Raw genomic sequence first — 18,942 nt, 5'->3', positions numbered from 1 at the left:
AAAAGTGTGTGTGTGTGTGTGTGGGGGGGGGGGGGGGGGGGCATTGCTATGATCTAGCTTGATAGGTGAAGGGAAAATGTAGGCAGTGCTAAGGTTCAGCATGACCATGAGGGAAAGAGTGCTGAGGCCCAGTGAGGTGATGGGAGTAGGAGTGTGTGCTTAAGTTCAACCTGGGGGAAGCTGGGTGCTGGAAAATCCTGGGGTTGGACAGGTTAATGGTAAAAAGGGGAGAGAATTGGGATGCAGCCTGGTGGGGGAGCTGAGTGCTGGGGTTGGATGGGTGAGGGAAGAAGGGGGCATGCTGGGGGACCAGCCTGGGGAAGGAAGGAGAGTACTGGGCTGGGAGAAAAGGATAGGGAGAATGCTGGGGTTTAGCTATGCATCTCTTCTAATTTCCCATTCTGTCATTGGTGCTGGGGGTGGGAACCTTGCTTTCTCATGAGAATACTTACCCACATACCCCATCTTCATCTCTCTCTCACACATACCCAGTCATATCTACATCCTTTCTATGCTGCTGCTGAGAGAGGAAGGCCCTTGAATTCTGCTGCTACAGAGACAAGAAGGCCTCAAGTGCTGACAGGAAAACGTGGTACTGGACTGGGGAAGGGGAAATTATGATGGGGTGAGAGGAAGGGGAGTGGAAAAGGGAAGGTACCAAGCAAATTAACACATCACCTTTCTACTAAAAACCCTACTAACCTCAGTAAGGAAATCGGTTATTTCAAGCAGTTGCAAGAGCAGAAATCTAAGCAAAGATCCTTCATGAAAGCCTGCATGAAAGTTTCAGACAGGGCACAAGAGGCCAGCTGTAAAGTTGCTAGGTTAATTGCCAAAACAAAAAAACCCCACATACCATCAGTGACATACTTATTTTACCAGCAAGCCAAGAAATCGTCCATGCCATGGCAGCATGGAAGGTAGCCAGAGTGCTGCTTTCAGACTGCACCATCAGGAGACACACTGATGACATATCGGGTGACATTAATAGAGAAACTGCAAGGTGCAGGAAAATTTTCACTTTAAGTCAACAAATCAGACAGACATCAGTAGCTGTGCACAGTTCATGGCTATTGTGCACCATGCTGACGAGGACTGCATTAAAGATCATTATCTTTTGTGCAAAGAACTTCCTCTGCGTAGAATGGGAGATGAAATATTAAGTACCTGAAAGGAAACAGGATCCAGTAGAAAAACTGCACAAGTGTGTGCACTGATGGAGCAGCCACAATGATGGGAAATGTGAAAGGGTGTGTGTCAAAAGTGTTATGTATGAATGTGTAGAGTTTATCTTCATGGATACAAGTTGTGATATTACCATGCTGACAGTTGTTTCAATAAAATACCATTTACCAAAAAAAAAAACCCCGTGTTCAATCGCACACTGTTTCTTCCATTGTGAAGCTCTCATGGTAATAGCCTGTTAGATGAGCTGAAGTCAGTTTTGGCTGAAGCTATGAAAATTGTCAATTTTATCAAATCAAGGTGAGACGCCTTTTCTCCATACTTTGTGGGATGAGGGGTAGATCGCCATTCCCTATTGCTTCATACTGAAGTTCGCTGGCTTGCATGAAGCAAGGTTCTGGCAAGAATTTATGAGCTGAGGCAGGAAGAACAGCAATTTCTAATATTGCACAAGGATTCACAGCATGCCAGTTTGTTGCAAGAATTGCCGACTGGAAAAACTAGCGTACATGGCTGACATTTTCGAGCATCTTAAATTAAAACTGAAGAATGAGCGGTCACGTGATGAAACATGAGGAATGGGACATGTTTCTGCTGAGCTCTGAGGCCCTACTCGCCTATTTTTAATTTTTGTTTAATGTTCAGAGAGTTAAATCAGACAAGGTAATATAAATTACTAAGCAGCAAACTGGAGCAGATAAGTTTGAATTGTACAAGTGCTTGCAAGTCAACAGGATAGCTTAAAAAAATATAGTGAAAAGACAGAGCAAAGCAGCAGATGGAAAAATGACAAGCACCGTAGCCATCCCTCCCCTGAGAATAGAGACCCAGTAGTGCAAGAAACAGCTTCAGTGGTGGCAGCGATTCTGGAAGATAAGTTTGAGAAAATCTTTCATAAATTTGACGAAATGCACTATTTGCTGAGCTGATGAATCAGCTGCAGGAGGTGGTATCATGGGTGTCAGGGGGAGGGGGTGGTAGAGGATCAGGTGGCCTTGAAGAGAGGTATCTTCTCTAAAACCAGCCCAGGAGCAGCAATCAGCTAATTTGGAAGATCTGGAAAATAGATCTCGGAGGAACAACTTCAGAATCATTGGTGTTCCCAAGACCGTTGAGGATAATAAGCTGGCCGAAAAGTTAGCCATTTGGCTGCCACATGCGCAAAACATGTAGTTTAAATATGGCAGTATCCTATTTGAAAGAGCACATCGACTGGGGGCGAAGCAGCTGCAACAAAATAGTCAGAAGCCAGTCATAGGAATTCTCAACTTTGCCCAAAAAGTGGAAGTCATACAAGCCTAGTGCAAACAGCGTAATGTGCAGTATGAGAGAACCTCTATTTTAATATTCCAGGGCTTTTCTGCAGCAGTAGAAGCCCAACAGAAGGCCTTTTCTCCAGTGTGCACAAGCCTAGATGAGTGGCATATCCCTTTTGCCCTTATATTTCCTGTAAACCTGTGTGTCAATTATGAGAATTGTGTGCATTTCTTTGATGTGGCATATAAAAATGCAGGAATTTCTACATTCCACAATGTTGGTGTCCACTAACACTTGGTCAGAGTCTGAATGATGCAATTAGAAGGTAATGTTTTGGTGTGAAAAACTTTGACCCATTAGCTTATTGTGATACTAAGGTCAGTGTCTGGAAAATTGTTTAATTACACAACTGCGAAATTGGAGATTCCTAAGTGAGAACTGCTATGAATGTCGACAGAGAATAAAGATAGAATAGAGACGGAAGAAAGAACAGAGACAGAAGAAAAGAAGAAAAGACTGAAGAAAGAGAAGAAAAGACAAAGAGCTTTTTCAGTGGCCGGCCCCATCATGTGGAATACTCTACCAGATGACTTGAGACAAATTCATAATAGAAAGGAGTTTAAAAGAGCTTTAAAAACCTATTTGTTCAAGGAAGCTTTTGGGAGTTTAGAACAGGTACAATAGTGGATCAACTTAAGGAATTCTGCCGTTTGTAGTATTTATCCATTTTAGGCTTATGTTAATTCTTCAAGTTCTCTTTCCTTGTTTTTATAATGTAATAGTTAGTCCTATTCTTTCAGCGATTTTAATTTTATTGATCAAGATATTATTTGTATTTTTATTTGAATTTATTATCATTTGATTTTATTTTTATGGCTGTAAACCACTTTGTTCAATCTTTGGTAAAATGGTATAGCACTATTGCATATGTTCATTAACAAGTTTAATGTTTATTGTTTATTGTAAAGCACTGTTGCACATGTTCGTTCTATTTGGCACAGCTACAATGTTTCTGTTAATTGTGAACCGATGTGAGGTTACTAAACAAATGTCAGTATATAAAAAACTGCAAATAAATAAAGAAAGAAAGAAAAGAAAAGAAAAGAACCGCTTTGTAGAGTTGAAATCTGGCATCCACCAGGTGAGCTGTGGCAAAGGACAATACAATCTTTTAAACCTTGCTGTCCCCAGCTGAATTTGATCTGCGAAGAATTCATTTAGTCTCTTTGCTATGGCTTTGTCACCCCTTTTACCTCTTGAACATCTAATGGTCCAACTGATTCCCTTGCAGGTTTTTTACCTTGAATGTACCTGAAAAAGTTTTTATTATGAGAGTTTTTACTTCCATGGCAAGTTTTTGGTTTTTTTCAAATTCTTTCTTTGCCTTCCTCAACAATGTTTTGCATCTGACTTGCCGGTGGTTATGCAGCTTCCTGTTTTCTTCATTCGGATCCCTTTTCCATTTTTTGGAAGATGTTCTCTTAGATAATTTAGCAACTCTCAACACGTTTGTATGTTTCTATGTTAACATTCCCTTCTTTGACTGTGGACATCAGATTAAAAAATCCCTGTGAAATGCAAGTAGTTAAAATACAGTTTTGTGTTTCATCTCAATTTCATCTTTAAATGCTTCTACTCTGGCTACTAGGTCCCACATTTTCTTTAATATGCTGGTCTGTATTTTTGCATTGTCTAAGAGTTATCCTATATATATTACCTGTATAATCTGACTCACCCACTTCCTTTCCTTAAGCACTTAAAGTAATGTTTACAGGACATAAGTTGGTTGCTTACTAGTATGCTGGACAGGGGAAGCCCTGATGCCGTGTAGATCTCTAGCACAGGTTTCAAACTAGAGGACTTCCCTTTTGAAGAGTAATTCTTCAGCAGAGCTGTAAAAGATGAAAGAGAGAGAAAAAGATACAAAGAGCAATCTGGGAAGGAGAACGTAACATCTTGGGGCACATACAAGTTATGGCACATTCAGATCCACATTTATGGTCTTAAAAATAAAGCTATTGCATACATATAGCCTAACTCAAAATGAACTCAGGTAGATTTCATCAGATTAGCAGGTATTTTCACAACATAGACAAGACCGGACTGGTTTTGTGCTACTGCTTCCAAGTCTCTGGCTATTTTTGCACATGCATATTAATAACAGAGGTGACTAATGGGTCTCTGCAGAGAGAAATGCTATCTAAGGGGGAAGGGGTTTGCAGGGCAAGATAAAAGTAAAAGAAAAAATTATAGAAGAGAAAAAAAAATATTGCAGTCCAACTTATGTACACACCAATAGGACCACCATAAGACCCAGCAGCAACAAGACAGTCTCTAAGATCCTCCTTCAAATTCCAGTCCATGCTGTACAAGTCAAACTTCCTGCAAGAAAAGGAAACAGGAAATCACATCAAAGATCAGAAACATGGTCAATGTCCTGCTAGGTTTAAAATAAAAAATTAAATAAAATAAGATATGCTGACAGTACACCAGTCAGAAAGAGGGGGGCAATTTTCAGACCTGACCACGCTGATGCAAAGACCTTTTACCTTCAGGCATGGTACCAATTTTCAAAGGGAAAACTGACCTGGAAATACGTACGCACAGAAAGTTACATCTTTTTCGACCGACCCAACCGCCCCCCTGGGGCCACCCACATTTTACCTGGCTAAAAAGTACACACATTGTAAAGGCAGAAAATAAGCTGAATTGTCATCACTCCTGTTGCATGGAATCAGATGAATTCAATCAACAGCTGAGGACTCTGATTTGGAAGTCATTTATCAGAAAACTGGATTTTCTTTAAAAACATACAATAAAAGATGAACCCAATTTTCCTCTACCACCACCAGCTGGCAGCATCACACAAAGTCAACATATGTAATACTGAAATACAGAACAATAATATGACAAATTATTATGAAGACAGAACACTCCCAAAAATGACAAGAGGCAGAAGGCATCTTATAGACTAACCAATTTATTGAAGCTTGAGGACCGAGTCCACTTTGTCAGAATTATAAACATAACTGGTGAAGTGAACTCAGTCCTCGAAAGCTCATGCCTCGATAAATTGGTTAGTCATCCGTTTCTTGTCATTTTTGCTACACCAAATTAGCACGGCTATTCTTCTGAAGATCGGAACAGTCTCAAGTGTCTAAAGCAGTGATTCCCAACCTTTTTTGCGCTATGGCACATCCGGCACTGGATTCGCTTTGTCATACTTTACAGAATATAATCCACTTTATGGCATTTCAAACTACAAATAAATAAATAGATAAAGAGTACACCAGCAACTTCCCTCTTCTCCCTAAGCTGGCATCATCATTTTCCCTTCTTTCCTCTCCACGCCACCATCTTCCTTCAACTCCAACAGGCATTATCCCCTCTCCTCCACACCCTCCCAACTCCTGCCTACCCATCAGCATTTCCCTTTCCTCTCAGGGCCCTACATCAGCACCATCTTCCCTTCTTTCCTTTTCTCAGCCCCTTAATATCAGCAGTCTTCCCTTCCCTTTCTCCCTCCTGGCATCAGTAATATCTCCCTTTCACTCAGCTGAATGACCTCCAACCAGCAAGAGGAACCCGGCAAGCAGCGCTTCTTTAACTGCTTCTTTTTCTGTCACCTACTCTGAAGTTGGAATAGTGCAGGGCCAGCAACTTTCATGAGACTACAAGGCCGCATGCAGTTTTGACTTCAGAAGAAAGCCAGCAGCAAGTAAAAAGCATTGCTTACTAACTTCCCCTGCCAGTGGGAGGCTATAGCACAAAGGACCAGGGTGAATGGAAGAAGTGGGAGAGAAGGTGTACAAAAAATATTGCCGCTGGAGATCTGGTGATGTCACGGACCAAGATGGATGCCTGATCCGTGAGCACTGACAAGATATCTGCATAAGCATTAAATTCTGCATGTTTTAATTGAGCTGCTAGACACTAACCACTGTGAATCGTGTCCGGAATCATAGTGCGGACACATAGACCACAAAAACAGCAGAAATTAAGAGCTTTTTCATGGCAGCTTTGGCTTCTAACAGACGGGCAACAAGCCTGAGAGCAGCGCAGGATCCCTCTTCCTCAGGCTCAGATGAGGAAAGAAAACATGTGCGCACTGAGGTAGAGGAAGGGGAGAGGTTGGCAAGAGAGCATGGTTCAAGGAGCTCAAACGGGAAACTGCAGCTAGTAAAGATAAAATGTTAGCGGTAATGAATGAGCTGCTGGGAAAAGTAAATGAAACAGGATCCCAGGTTGACGAGGTGGAGTAGCGGGTAGAGGATCAGGACACCAAAATCGAAGGTTTGCAAAAATATATGTCACGCTGCAGGAAATGAAGGAGGATTTTGGTGATAAGCTGGCTGACCTAGAGGATCAGGTACGCAGAAACAATGAGCGGATTAGAGGGGTCCTGGAAGCACCTGAATATGATAATTGTGTGGAGGTGGTGCGACAGCTGTGTAAGGCCTTGTTGGTCTGTGAGGGGGTGGTGGAAGTTAACAACCTGCTATAAATATTGAAAGGGCACATAGGCTCAAGCGAGATTTCATGCAAAAGGAAGCTGTGATGGCGGTGACATGACGAAGAATAGAAATGGCACATGAGCAGATGGAACTGCCTAAACATTAAGGTCGGAACTCTGGACAGTTTGGTTCTGCGGATTGATTGTACTTGGCTGACTGAATCTTCTATGGGCCCATGGGTTTTGCAGTATCAGCTGAGTCCATAGGGGATAAGAGATAGATAGAAAGGTAGGGAAAAGAAAAAAGTCAAGGAGATGCATGTATGAAAGTTGAGGGTAGGGATAGTTATTGTTGATCTATTGGTGTAAAGAGGGTTTGGTTATGTTTCAGTAAGATCCACAGTTAAGGCTGGGAGGTTCAGGGAGAGGAGAGATGTCTGGTCTATGGGTCTCTTTCCCTCATTAGGCTCCTTGCTGATGGAGCTTAAATACTTGCTCCATCGGTGGAGTTGATATCTTCTTACAATTAACTGCAATGGCACATCTATTGACATTAAATATTTGAGTGTTCAATTTATTCACTTCATGAGGAGTTTCCTCCATGACGCGAGGGAGAGAGAAATATGAAGGCAGGGGGGTTGGGTTCGCCCTTGGGGGAAAAAGGGGGAGGATGTTCTGATTCGGGGTGATGGGGGGTTTCAAGGTAATTTCTTTTAAATGTTAAAGGGTTCAACTCATATATGAAAATGCAGCTGTTTAAAGTAGTAAGTTGACTGCATGCTGATATAGTTTTCCTTCAAGAAACTGATCTTCAGTAAAGAGATGAGAGGGTGCTCTCACAAAGATTTTGATCAGGTGGTGCTGGCCTCGCAAATAGGTGGGAAAAAACATTGTAGGGTAGGTATATTTTTTAGGAAAACATTATAAGCTGTGGTGAGCAATATTTATAAGAATATGGAAGGTAGCTATTTGATTCTCAGTGTTACACTGGGCGATACCAAGATCACTGTGGTTAATCTATATGCTCCCAGTGCTCATCATGGAAAGTTTTATTAAGTACTGGCTAAACAAATCTTGGCTAGGGCTATGGGTTCTTTGACGGTTAAGGGGGGGGGGGGGGGGAATTTCAACCTCACTGTATTTGGAGTTAGGTAACTCTAGACACAGGAAAAGCCATAGAGGTAAAACTGCCGCATATGACAATGACATTCAGTCTTATGTCTGGAGAATGCATAATGCTCATTCCAGAGAGTTCTCATTTTATTCCCATCTGCATACCACATATTCACGGACTGACTTTATTTTGGTGGAGCGTACATTGATGGGTGACGTACGGGGGGGGGGGGGGGGGTGTGTGTAGAGATTTAGTGTCACACTTGGTCCGATCATGCTCCAGGATGGTTGAAAATGGGAGGGAGTGTCAGTTCCAGATAGGAAGTCTTTATGGAAACAATGATGCTTTGTTAAGGGATGGGTAAGTCATACGAAAGCTAAGGATGTGTTACAGGATTACCTGGAGCTTAACTAAAATGGGGGAAGTGTGTCCTGGTATGGTTTAAAAGCCATACTTTGAGGTAAATTGATATCATGGGCCTCTTAGGTTAAGAAGGAAAGCTCCCCTTTCCTTCTTAACCTAAGAGGCCCATGACGTGGAGACGTTATTAGAGAAAATTAGGCATTTAGAAATAAAATTAAAAAACAGGTTCACAAAAAATTTGGCAATAGTTTGATAAAGCGAGAGGGGATTTGAAAGATTGTCAGGTTGATTCTATCCAGGCTACCCTTATGTTGGTAAAACAGGAGCATTTGGAATTTAGTAAGGCCTCTAAAACTACTGGCCAGGAAGTTAAAAAAAAAAAAAAAAAAAAGAAAATTGCACAATTCTAAATTATGTGCATTAGAGATGGGATGGGAAAGTTAGTATATACCTCAGGGCAGAATAGAGAAAGATTCTGTCATTTTGGCATGATGTCTAGGTCTCCTGTACCTCTAAAACACAAGTATGAAAATCAATAACCTCCAAACCTCTGAAATGACCAGTGCTGTAATGCCGTTTCTGCTGACATGCTGCTTCTAGTTTAATTTTTTTTATATTAAAAAAACAAACAAACAAAAAAAACTTTCCCTCTTCTTTCTCATAACACCTGCAGTTGTTAGAACTAGGAAGCTAGCCAGCGCTTTTAGATAAGAAACAGAGAATGACCTTCGTTATTATTATAGCTTAGCAAAGCTTCCAGAGTTTGTCTCTTAATTAGCACCAAACTCTAAATGAATAATGATGTCTTTTGACCTTCTGTAATTAATACAGACATATGCCTATTTCAAATAGTAATTCATATATTTAATCATTAGGAGTTTTAGATGCTTGATATCTATGGTACTTTGACATTTCTTTATCTGTACTCAGGTGCTCTTCTGTCAATTAGATTGATAAAGCAAGATCAAGGTTCACTGGTGTCTTGACGAAGCACATCTAATGTAAAGATCCAAGAATTTTTATAGTTAAATTTTCCTGGACATGTAACCTGACATACCCTGTTTCCCCGAAAATAAGACATCCCCCGAAAATAAGACCTAGTAGAGGTTTTGCTGAATTGCTAAATATAAGACCTCCCCCGAAAGTAAGACCTAGCAAAGATTTTATTTGGGAGCATGCCCATCGAAAAGAACACCAGAGCATGCAGCTGTGATTTTTTTACCCTGCAGGTTTCACAGTTAGTTGTCATCACAAACCAGCATAACCAGACAACTATTCAGAATATAATAAATGTTCATTTTTTTGTTCAACAATATATGTGAATTCTTCTTCATGGAAAAATAAGACATCCCCTGAAAATAAGGCCTAGTGCATCTTTGGTAGCAAAAATTAATATAAGACACTGTCTTATTTTCAGGGAAACACGGTATGTAATTGATAAGTAATTAGAACACATGAGGCCAGATGTCTATGAGATAGACATCTGGCCTAGAACTGCTTGGAGCAGTTCTACCCAGAGTATGGCATGCCCGAGACCCTAGCTTATTTAACTCGAATTTGATAAGACATCATTTATTTTTATTTTTCTGTATCTATAACATTACTTTATCAATTAAATACTTTCCTCATGTAAAACAAAAATTATAATCTTCTTTGTTAAGAATATCTCTCTGAGTTATTGAGTGGCTCTGATCTCATGAATAATTAATTTAGCTCAATAAATACATCAACTCTAAGGAGTACTGACTTGTTAACTTTGTGTGACATGGAGTTCTAAGGTAAAGAAAGTAAACTTTAAAGGATCTCCTTAATGCATCTCTTTCTTAGAATTTCTTAGCAGAGCAGAACCAAGACAGTTTTATTAGGAACTGTATACAGGTGATAAGGATATCAAAAGTCATTTGGATAGAGTACAGCTCCCTTCTTTAGAACGGGTTCAGAAATTACGGCTGAATAAGGATATTTCTGCCTGGAAATTTTACAGGCTATTACATCATTGAAATCAAATAAGGCCCTGGGTTTGGATGGATTCAAATCTAATTTTTAAAAAAATGTGAGAAAATTCTGGTTGATCCCATAAGCAGATTGGGTACACTGGGCATACTTGCGGGCAGTACTGCAGAAAGTGAGGTTGGAGAATAATTTTTATAAATGGGTTAGACAGCTTTATAATGGTCCCACAACAAGATTAAGAGTTAATAGAGAGCATTCAGATTATTTTTTATTGGACAGAGGTACGTATCAAGGCTGCCCTCTATCTCCATTGCTTTTCATTTTGGCAACGGAACCCTTTGCCTTGAATATAAAGAATTTACCCATTCTCCAAGGTATTAAGATGGGATCTAAGGAGTACCATATATCATTATATGCTGATGTCTTGTTTACACTTTCCAATCCAACAGCTTCATTGCATAATCTAATGCAAGAAATTGACCACTATGGTAAAGTCTCAGGGTTTAAAGTAAACTATACAAAGTCAGATAGTAATACAGTTCCAAATGAGGAGGTTGCAAGACTTCAGAAAAAAAATCTCTTAAATGGGCATCTCTTTTTATTAGATATTTAGGAATAAATCTCTAAGTGAACAAATTATTAGGCTTGAATTACATTCCGTTGCTAAAAAAGATGCGTAAACTTTGGATGAATGAGTAGATTTCCTGGTTAGGTAGAATGGCAGTGCTGAATGCATTAGCTCGGTTATCATATTTATTCTATGCTCTTCCAACTGAAGCCCCAAAACTCATGCTTAATCAGATTCAAAGAAAAAAATCTGTGTTTTATTTGGAGACATCAGCCCTCAAAAGTAAATCATCAAGTACTTTATTGGCCAAAGGAGGTGGGAGGTTTGGGTGTGCCTCATGTGGAAAAGTATTATGCTGCTTTCCCATTCTGAGCTTTTGTAGAGTAGCAGCAGAAGAGGGTGTCAACTGAGCAATTAGCTATGCATTAATCTATTTGGACTTATCCATGAGTGGAGAAAAATATAAATCTCTTAGGAGATATATACCCTTTATGTTAGGCATACTTTAAGAATCTGGAATAGATATGCTCCGCAGATGCTCTCATGGGGGAAACTTCCTTCTCTTAATGCCTATTAGATAAAATAGGGGATTTGTGCTAGGACTACAGAAGGGGATGTTTCAGAAATGTGAAAAGTTGGGACTTAGTCTTGGGACAGTTGATTGTGGATGGTCTATGGAAAGCTTTGATGGTTTGAGGGATAAATTTAAGCTGTCTAATGCCAATTTGCTTATTTTCAAATAAGGCATTATTTGAAAGCTGTTATAGGTAGAAGGGCTATGGAGATGGAAGTGATGTGTTCTAAACAATACAGTCTTAAGGGACTCACATCTGAGGTGTAAAAAAGTTTTATTATAAAAGCCTAATGTTAAATTAAGATACGAAGTAGAATGGGAGAAAGATCTACAGATTGATTTAGGTGTTAAGGAGTGGGAAAATATCTGTGAAATGGTGGTTAAATCTTCCCTCTCTGTTCACTTGATAGAAAATGTATTGAAAACGTTTACTACAGAGGGTACCTTATAACATACAGGTTAAACCAGATATATGTGGTGGGGTGGGGAGGGGAGGGTTTGCTCAATGTTGGTGAGGGATGCGAGGAGATAGGTACTACGGGGCATATTTGGTGGGGTTGTGAGGTGATTACCCTGTTTTGGAGGTGGATTCAAAGTTTATTATGTTATTAACAGGGTGGCGGGTAAGATGAGACCATTTGGTTTATCTTTTTAATGCGTCATGGAGGAAACTCCTCATGAAGTGAATAAATTGAACACTCAAATATTTAATGTTGTTAGATGTGCCATTGCAGCTAATTGTAAGAAGATATCAACTCCACCGATGGAGCAAGTATTTAAGAAGCTGGAAGTGATTTATAGGACGAAATGGCTTATTGCTATTAGGAAGACTAAAATGAAAGTCTTTCTATTTTAATTTCAATCTTGCAGAACTTCCTATCCTTAAGGAAAGGTTTTAACAATGAGTCCTAATGGCCATTTGTTCTGAGTTTTGTGTTTAAACTGGATAAGATCATCCCCTCCTGGATGCCTGGTCTGTCTGAATATCATTTGTATAGATTCTGCAGATCTATTAGATACGCCTCTATCAGTCCTAGATGTTCACCAGGCTTTTTACCTGTTACCACTGCTTTCTGTAGGGACCTGTAATGTTCGGATTCTTGAGGCAATGCCAGATTTACATCAGACTTCTTTGTGAGAAGTGTAGCAGAAATCAGGATAACTAGAAAAATCTGGATTGGGGGTTGGAGGGTAGAGTCCAAGTTGGAGGAGGAGGTGGGGAAGGAGAGACCTTGCACTAATGACAGCTGAAACCTCAGCCAAAACACTTCATGGGCGAGTCAATTCAGCCCAGACTCCTAGTACAGAATCCAGGATATGATGAGCAACCTCAAGCATGTGTTCCCAGTCTCTTCCCACATGTGAAGAATGGAGAGAGTGTTGTGCACCCATACAATGTTGAATATCCATGCAGAGGTATCTTTCAGCACTGGTTCAATAATGTTGACTGAGCTTAACTTGAGCTCTTTACATGCTTCTACATGGTTTTCTTTCACAGTCAGAGTTCACTTACTTGGCAGGTCTTCAAACAGAAAAGAATCAGAAGACATTTATGAAGTTGGATAAATCCATTAATTCAATAACCACAATATAAACTGCATAAATGCTCCCAGTTCACATCCTGGACCCCAGAGGCAATCTCAATGCTTGGATGAGACAATGGTGCAGGGAAGAGGGCACCTTTTCCAATGGGATAGGCTAAAAATTAACAAGGGTGGAACCTAGTAGCTGGTGCTAACTTTAAGAAAAGGAGCTAGGATAGCTTTAAAGTAGTTCATACAGGAAAGTCAACAGTTGCTCAAAACGCTCATTGTTCGGAGAAAAATATCTTCTAAGGATACTGTCAAAATAGGGAACTTAGCAAGGTTGTAGTTAAGTGCTGAGGTAGTTCAAATGACTAAAGACAGAGGAGATAAAATATGACTGATTACCAACAACCTGAATCAATAATAAACAGGTTGTGAATCTAAATAAAAAGCTCACACCATTCTAAAAAGAGGTGGATGATTGAGTGGACTAGGTGACCTATATATTGCCACTGTCGGTCTTGCTGACACCTCCTTATCAAAAAGTATCCGAGTTGTATTATGCTGTTCATTCACAGACAATCATTGGTTTTCTCTTGTTTTGTGTGACTTACTGTGAGACTACTTCATTTCACTTGCTGTATCGATTCTTACTTCATGCTATTCAGTTACATTCCTCAAATTATTCCCTATCAGCCACCTTGGTTTAGGGTAACAGGTGACAAAGCAAACAGATAATCTTTTAATGTATAACGATTCTGGCTGCTAGGCAGCCCCCCACCAGAAACGTTCCTCATTAATCAAAACTCTCTCTCTCTAGCACCTACTTGATAGCTCCATGTTGCAGCAAGGCCAGCACTATTTAACCATGTCCCTCCCACAATTTGGTGCCTCTTCATCAAGTCACCTTAGCTCCTTGCATTGGCCCACATTGCCTTGCTACTGCATGGTCTCTGTGGCCTTCTTGCATCACCTTGTCTTGTTGCCTCCTGGCCTTCTAGTCGTGCTCTGCCTTGCCTTGTGACCTGCTTAGCCTCCCTGTCTGTTTCTCCCTCATCTTGTGTTACATGTTCATTGCTTTACATTCGTTTCCTGTTAGCCTGTATTTGCCCTATTCTTGGGAACCTGTCCAGTCCTTTTCTTGTCTAGCTCTTGTCTTGTCCAATCCAGTCCTCTGTATCGCCTGCTCCCTGTGAGCCTTCAGTTCCAACCCTTGTCTCTCACATCTGTCTTGTCTCCAATTCTAGTCCCTATCTCCAGTCCCAGGCCTTAATTCCAGTATCAGTTCAACTCCCACCTCCGAAGACATCTGTTGACCCGCTTGAAATCAAGAATGGGCCGGAAAGACCCCTCTTTTTTTGGTACGACGAAGTAAATGGAATAACGATCTTTTCTTTGGACTGCCGGTGGAACCGGAACAATTGCGCCTAGATCAAGGAGACGCTGCAACATCTGCTTTACCGCTCGACACTTTGCGGCATACCCGCATCGAGAGACTAGAAAGCGAGGGCGTAGATGGCTTGCAAAATCTAAATCGTAGCCGTGTTTTATCACAGAAAGAACCCACTGGTCTGATGTGATTTTGGCCCATTCCTCGTAAAACATGGACAGTCTGCCCCCTATCATTGGACCCGAGGAATGGACCGGCTGCCCATCATTGTGAAGATTTACCGCCTGAAGTAGACTGGGAGTTTCCAGGCCTACCAAAACGTCATCCACGAAAGGACTGGGACCATGACTGCTGTCTGCCCACATTCTGCGGAAAGGAAGAAGTGGTCTTTCTAGGCGCTCGAGGGCGACTACTTCCACGAAAGCGAGCCCTAGAAGAAAAGGATCCTCTAGAACTTGGTCTATCCTCCAGCAGCCGATGAACCTTATTTTCGCCCAAGGACTTAATTATATCTTCCAATTCCTATCCAAACAGCAGTTTGCCCTTAGGGCAAGGACCCCAGCTGTGACTTTGACGAAAAGCCCACAGACCAATTTCGTAGCCACAGTAATCTACGTGCTGAAACGGCGGAGACCATGGACCGGGCAGATGTCAATAGCAGGTCATAAAAGGCATCCGCACTATAAGCCACAGCCGCCTCAAGGCGCCCTGCCTGAAGAGCTTATTCTTCAGATAGTGAATCATTGGCCTGGAGCTGTTGGACCCAGCGGAATCCTGCTCTTAAGACAAAATTGCTACACACCGCTGCTCAGACTCAAAATTTTCTTAAGCTGCATCTCCAGCTTTCGATCCTGCAGGTCCTTGAGGGCTGTCAATCCAGTGACGGGAATAGTGGTCTTTTTCGTGACTGCTGACACTGCCGCATCCACTTTCGGGGCTCGCAGGATCTCCAAAGCTTCCTCTAGCAAAGGATAAAGCTTGTCCATCGCCTTTGAGACCTTCAACCCCAAATATGAGGTGTCCCATTCCCTGAATAGTAGGTCCGCAGCTGAAAAATGAAAAAAAGGGAAGTATGGAGGAGGATCCCTCAGGCCCAATATCACAGAGTCCATAGACCCCAGGCGAGACTCCTCCGGAGGCGCGTCAATTCCCAGTTCTCCCAAAATGGCGGGAATGAGCAGTCCTAGTTCCTCCTTCCTGAAAAGGCGCATCACTTTAGGGTCATCCCCTCGACGACATGGGACCCTCAGGCAGCACTCTGCCGCTGGTCCCTCTCGCCCTCTACCCTCCTTGGAGGCTGGGCTGGAAGATCCGGCATATCTGGATCAGCTTTGTCCGAAGATGTGTCCGAGTCCAACTGTAGAGCCACAGAACGTAAAGGGGCGCTTTGGTTTCGTGGGCCCTCCTGGCCCCTCAGGCCGGGGCCACTTCCTAGATTTAGAAGGAGAAGAGGGAAAGACTGTCTTACTAAAAGACTGCTTCTTACTTGCTTTTCTGGCCTTAAAGGCCTTATGGAGCCTTAAAATGAATTCTAAGGAAAAGGAGGAAGAAGAATCTGTGGAATCCGTTTCTCTCTCATCTCCCTGCACGTTTGAAGCAGGCAGCTTAGGAGATTTAGGCCTCTGTGCTTGTTGCTGCGGCTACAGCTGAGGCGGGAGATTCCCCTCCCCCACCGCGAGCTGAGCCACCGAAGAGAAGGCTCCCAAAATGGCGCCAGTTCCCACGCTCAGTGGGAACTGACTGCCTGAAGACGCCGGCAGACTGCCGAAAGCCAGCGCAACCGACATTCCACGGAGCATTCAAACACACACCCCCCCCCCCCCCCCCCGGCTGCGGAGGTTCCCCTGCCCCCGGGAAAGCAGGACGTACACAACCCATCGTGGGAGAAGCACATGCACCCAGAGCTGCGTGCGTGGCACGATGCTCGGCATGAGGGAGACTGAAATAAAATTATTTTTTTTTACACTAACAATACGAGTAAACAACGCGATTCAGTACCAAAATCAGCTCCCCCTCCACCCGTGACCACAAAGTAAAGGAGAGCCGGCTTTTTTTTTTTTTTTTTTTTTATTTTACAACCTGATCCGCAGATCCTGTCCTGTTCTGGTGTGGTCCTGCTGGAATGAGTAATCCGGGCTCTCCGATATCACCCCAAGCACTGCTGCTCCTTGGCACCAAAGGGCCCTCGACCCTGGCCGCAGCCACAGCAGAGACCAGGAGGGATGGTCCCCTCAGGACCCGACAACCCCCTGTGAGGCCTTAGGACACTCTCCATCCAATCTTTGAAGCTTTTCTTCTTCTTGCTTTTTTTTTTTTTTTTAATTTAAACAAAGTCCTAGCTGACTAACACTATTCTTTTTTCTTTTTTTTTTTTTTAGTAAACAGTACAGACTGAGTTTTCCACCTCCACCATCTGCTGGAGACAAAGCAATACTAGCAGACTGTGGGTGGCACCTAGGTATATAAGGCAGAGTCTGTCAAAACTGTCTCTGTTTCCATCTGCTGGAGGGGAGGCAAAACCCAGGAGTCTGGACTGATCCGGGAACGTACAGGGAATGAGGAATGATTATGGGAAGAATGTGTAGGAGCTGTATGTGCTTAGATTGTGGTGACACGGGTGAATCGGGTGTGACTAGGTTGGAGAGATTGGAGTTTGGATGGACAGTTTTGTTATTATATGAAAATGCAGCAGAACACAAAGTTGGATTGTTTTAAGGTCATTCTAAGCTTGTATGGTGAATATATGTATAAATGTACTCAATTTTATATGATATGTTTGTAGCACAAAATTCAACTTTGCTACCTTTGGTACTCTTATATACCGTCTGCTGAATAAAAAGTAATTTAAAAAAATAAATACAATTTTAGAACAAAGTGTCATTATAGGAAGTTCCAAGATGAGTTGACTAAGAATCATCTATAAATATTTATTCACTGAAGAGATGATGGATGCCTGGACTACCCTATTGGAGGAGGCAGTGAAGACAAAATCAGTAATGGAATTCAAAATGTCATGGGATAAACATAGGAATTCTAGGGATAACAGAATGGTTATAAAGCACTGGGGTAAACTGCACAGAGTGGCAGTTTCAACTCTGAAAGGTACACAGAGAAAGGGAGGAGTAGGTATCAGACTCCATGTGGGACTTTATATGGCGTATCTATCCAAAGTGGACAAAATTACTACTGGACAGATTTTAAGGCCATTTCGATCTTTAATATAAAAACATAGGCAGAAAGACCATACAACTTATACAGTCTGCCACCCCCCCCCCCCCCCCCCAACAGCTCAGCTCTTCAGTTCCTACCACTCCTTCAGAAATCCCCTGTGCTTGTCCCATTCTATCTTTAATTCCAATACCGTCATTATACATTGCTTTGATTTACATTTGTATGACACTGTGATAGAAGAATCTTCACCACATCTCTGCAGGAAACCATTGCTCCATTTCTCAAGGATACTGTGAATCTCTCCCTAAGAAAGGCTTGATTTAAAAAAAAAACAAACAAAAAAAAACCACCACATACACACACACACACCAGGGTTTGATTCTGTCTAATTTTCTCTCTTTCTTTTGTTTCAAAGGTTACTGAATCCTTAAACACCAACACAATGCTTTTATTGATAACAATAAGATCTTGGACCAGCACCAATGTGACATTAGAAAGTCCTTGAGTACAGAGACTTTATTATCTGCCTTGGACATTATTAGGCGAGGACGTTATTCCAGTCAAGGTTATGCTCTTATATTCAAACATTTCTTCCGCCTTTGATACCCGAGACCAGTGGTTCTCAACCTTTTTTCTATTGGGACACAGCTGCCAGATAATGCTTATAGGCGGGACACACTGAACACATCATGGGCTGTGAACATAAACTCTTCATCCACAGGAACCTGCCCCCCCCCCCCTCCCACAAACAATGAATGAAGAGCAGAACTAGGATACTTCAAATATAATTCGTTATATAAAAAAGGATATTCTGATTCTATCTCAGTAGCAGAATCACAAACTCCCTTACAACCAGGTGCATTGTAAAATACAAAACCTGGGGGGGGGGGAAAAAAAACAACTCAGTACATATATAGCAAACCTTCCATACCACAGCAACATTAATTCCAAGAACTCAAACAGCGATAGTCCTTCCTATGCAAAGGCAGCAGTGCAGCACCAATGCCTGTCCTATTGAGAATGAGAAAATGCAACAAAAAAAGATTGATACAAATCCCTACCTACTAATAAAATACCTCATCTCAGTCACCCATACAGATCTGACCTTCACCAAATACAGCATAAAAGACCACAAATTACAAATGTGGAGACAGAAACTAGAATGGAAACCTCCTGAAAGCCACTCTGCATGCAGTACAAAACTGGAGAGCTAGAAACAGAAATACATTTCCTCCTACACGAAGCAAAGTAATGCACATTCCCAAAACTGGCTCTTCCACCTCTTCACTCCCCTTCCATGCCTCCATCATCCTTCAGTTTTCCCATTTACTCCCTTTCAATCATCTTCTCACACTCATATCCCTGCCCAGCATTCATGACCCCCACCA

At 41.8% G+C, this 18,942-nt stretch overlaps 1 protein-coding gene across 1 annotated transcript in view; it reads right to left on the bottom strand.

Annotated features, from left to right (window-relative positions):
* Nucleotides 1-18,942, bottom strand: part of VPS16 (VPS16 core subunit of CORVET and HOPS complexes) — a 245,123-nt gene that overhangs the window by 212,340 nt on the left and 13,841 nt on the right. The window contains exons 2-3 of the mRNA XM_029606500.1: nucleotides 4,736-4,824; nucleotides 4,237-4,334 (exon numbers count right to left, since the gene is read on the bottom strand). Coding sequence (XP_029462360.1) covers nucleotides 4,237-4,334; nucleotides 4,736-4,824 — 187 coding nt within the window. The remainder of the gene's footprint in view (nucleotides 1-4,236; nucleotides 4,335-4,735; nucleotides 4,825-18,942) is intronic.

The sequence above is a fragment of the Rhinatrema bivittatum genome, chromosome 6 (genome assembly GCF_901001135.1).
Source record: "Rhinatrema bivittatum chromosome 6, aRhiBiv1.1, whole genome shotgun sequence".
Classification (NCBI taxonomy): Eukaryota; Metazoa; Chordata; class Amphibia; order Gymnophiona; family Rhinatrematidae; genus Rhinatrema; species Rhinatrema bivittatum.
The sequence above is the reverse complement of the archived record's forward strand: the minus strand, read 5'-3'. Positions and strand labels throughout refer to the sequence as shown.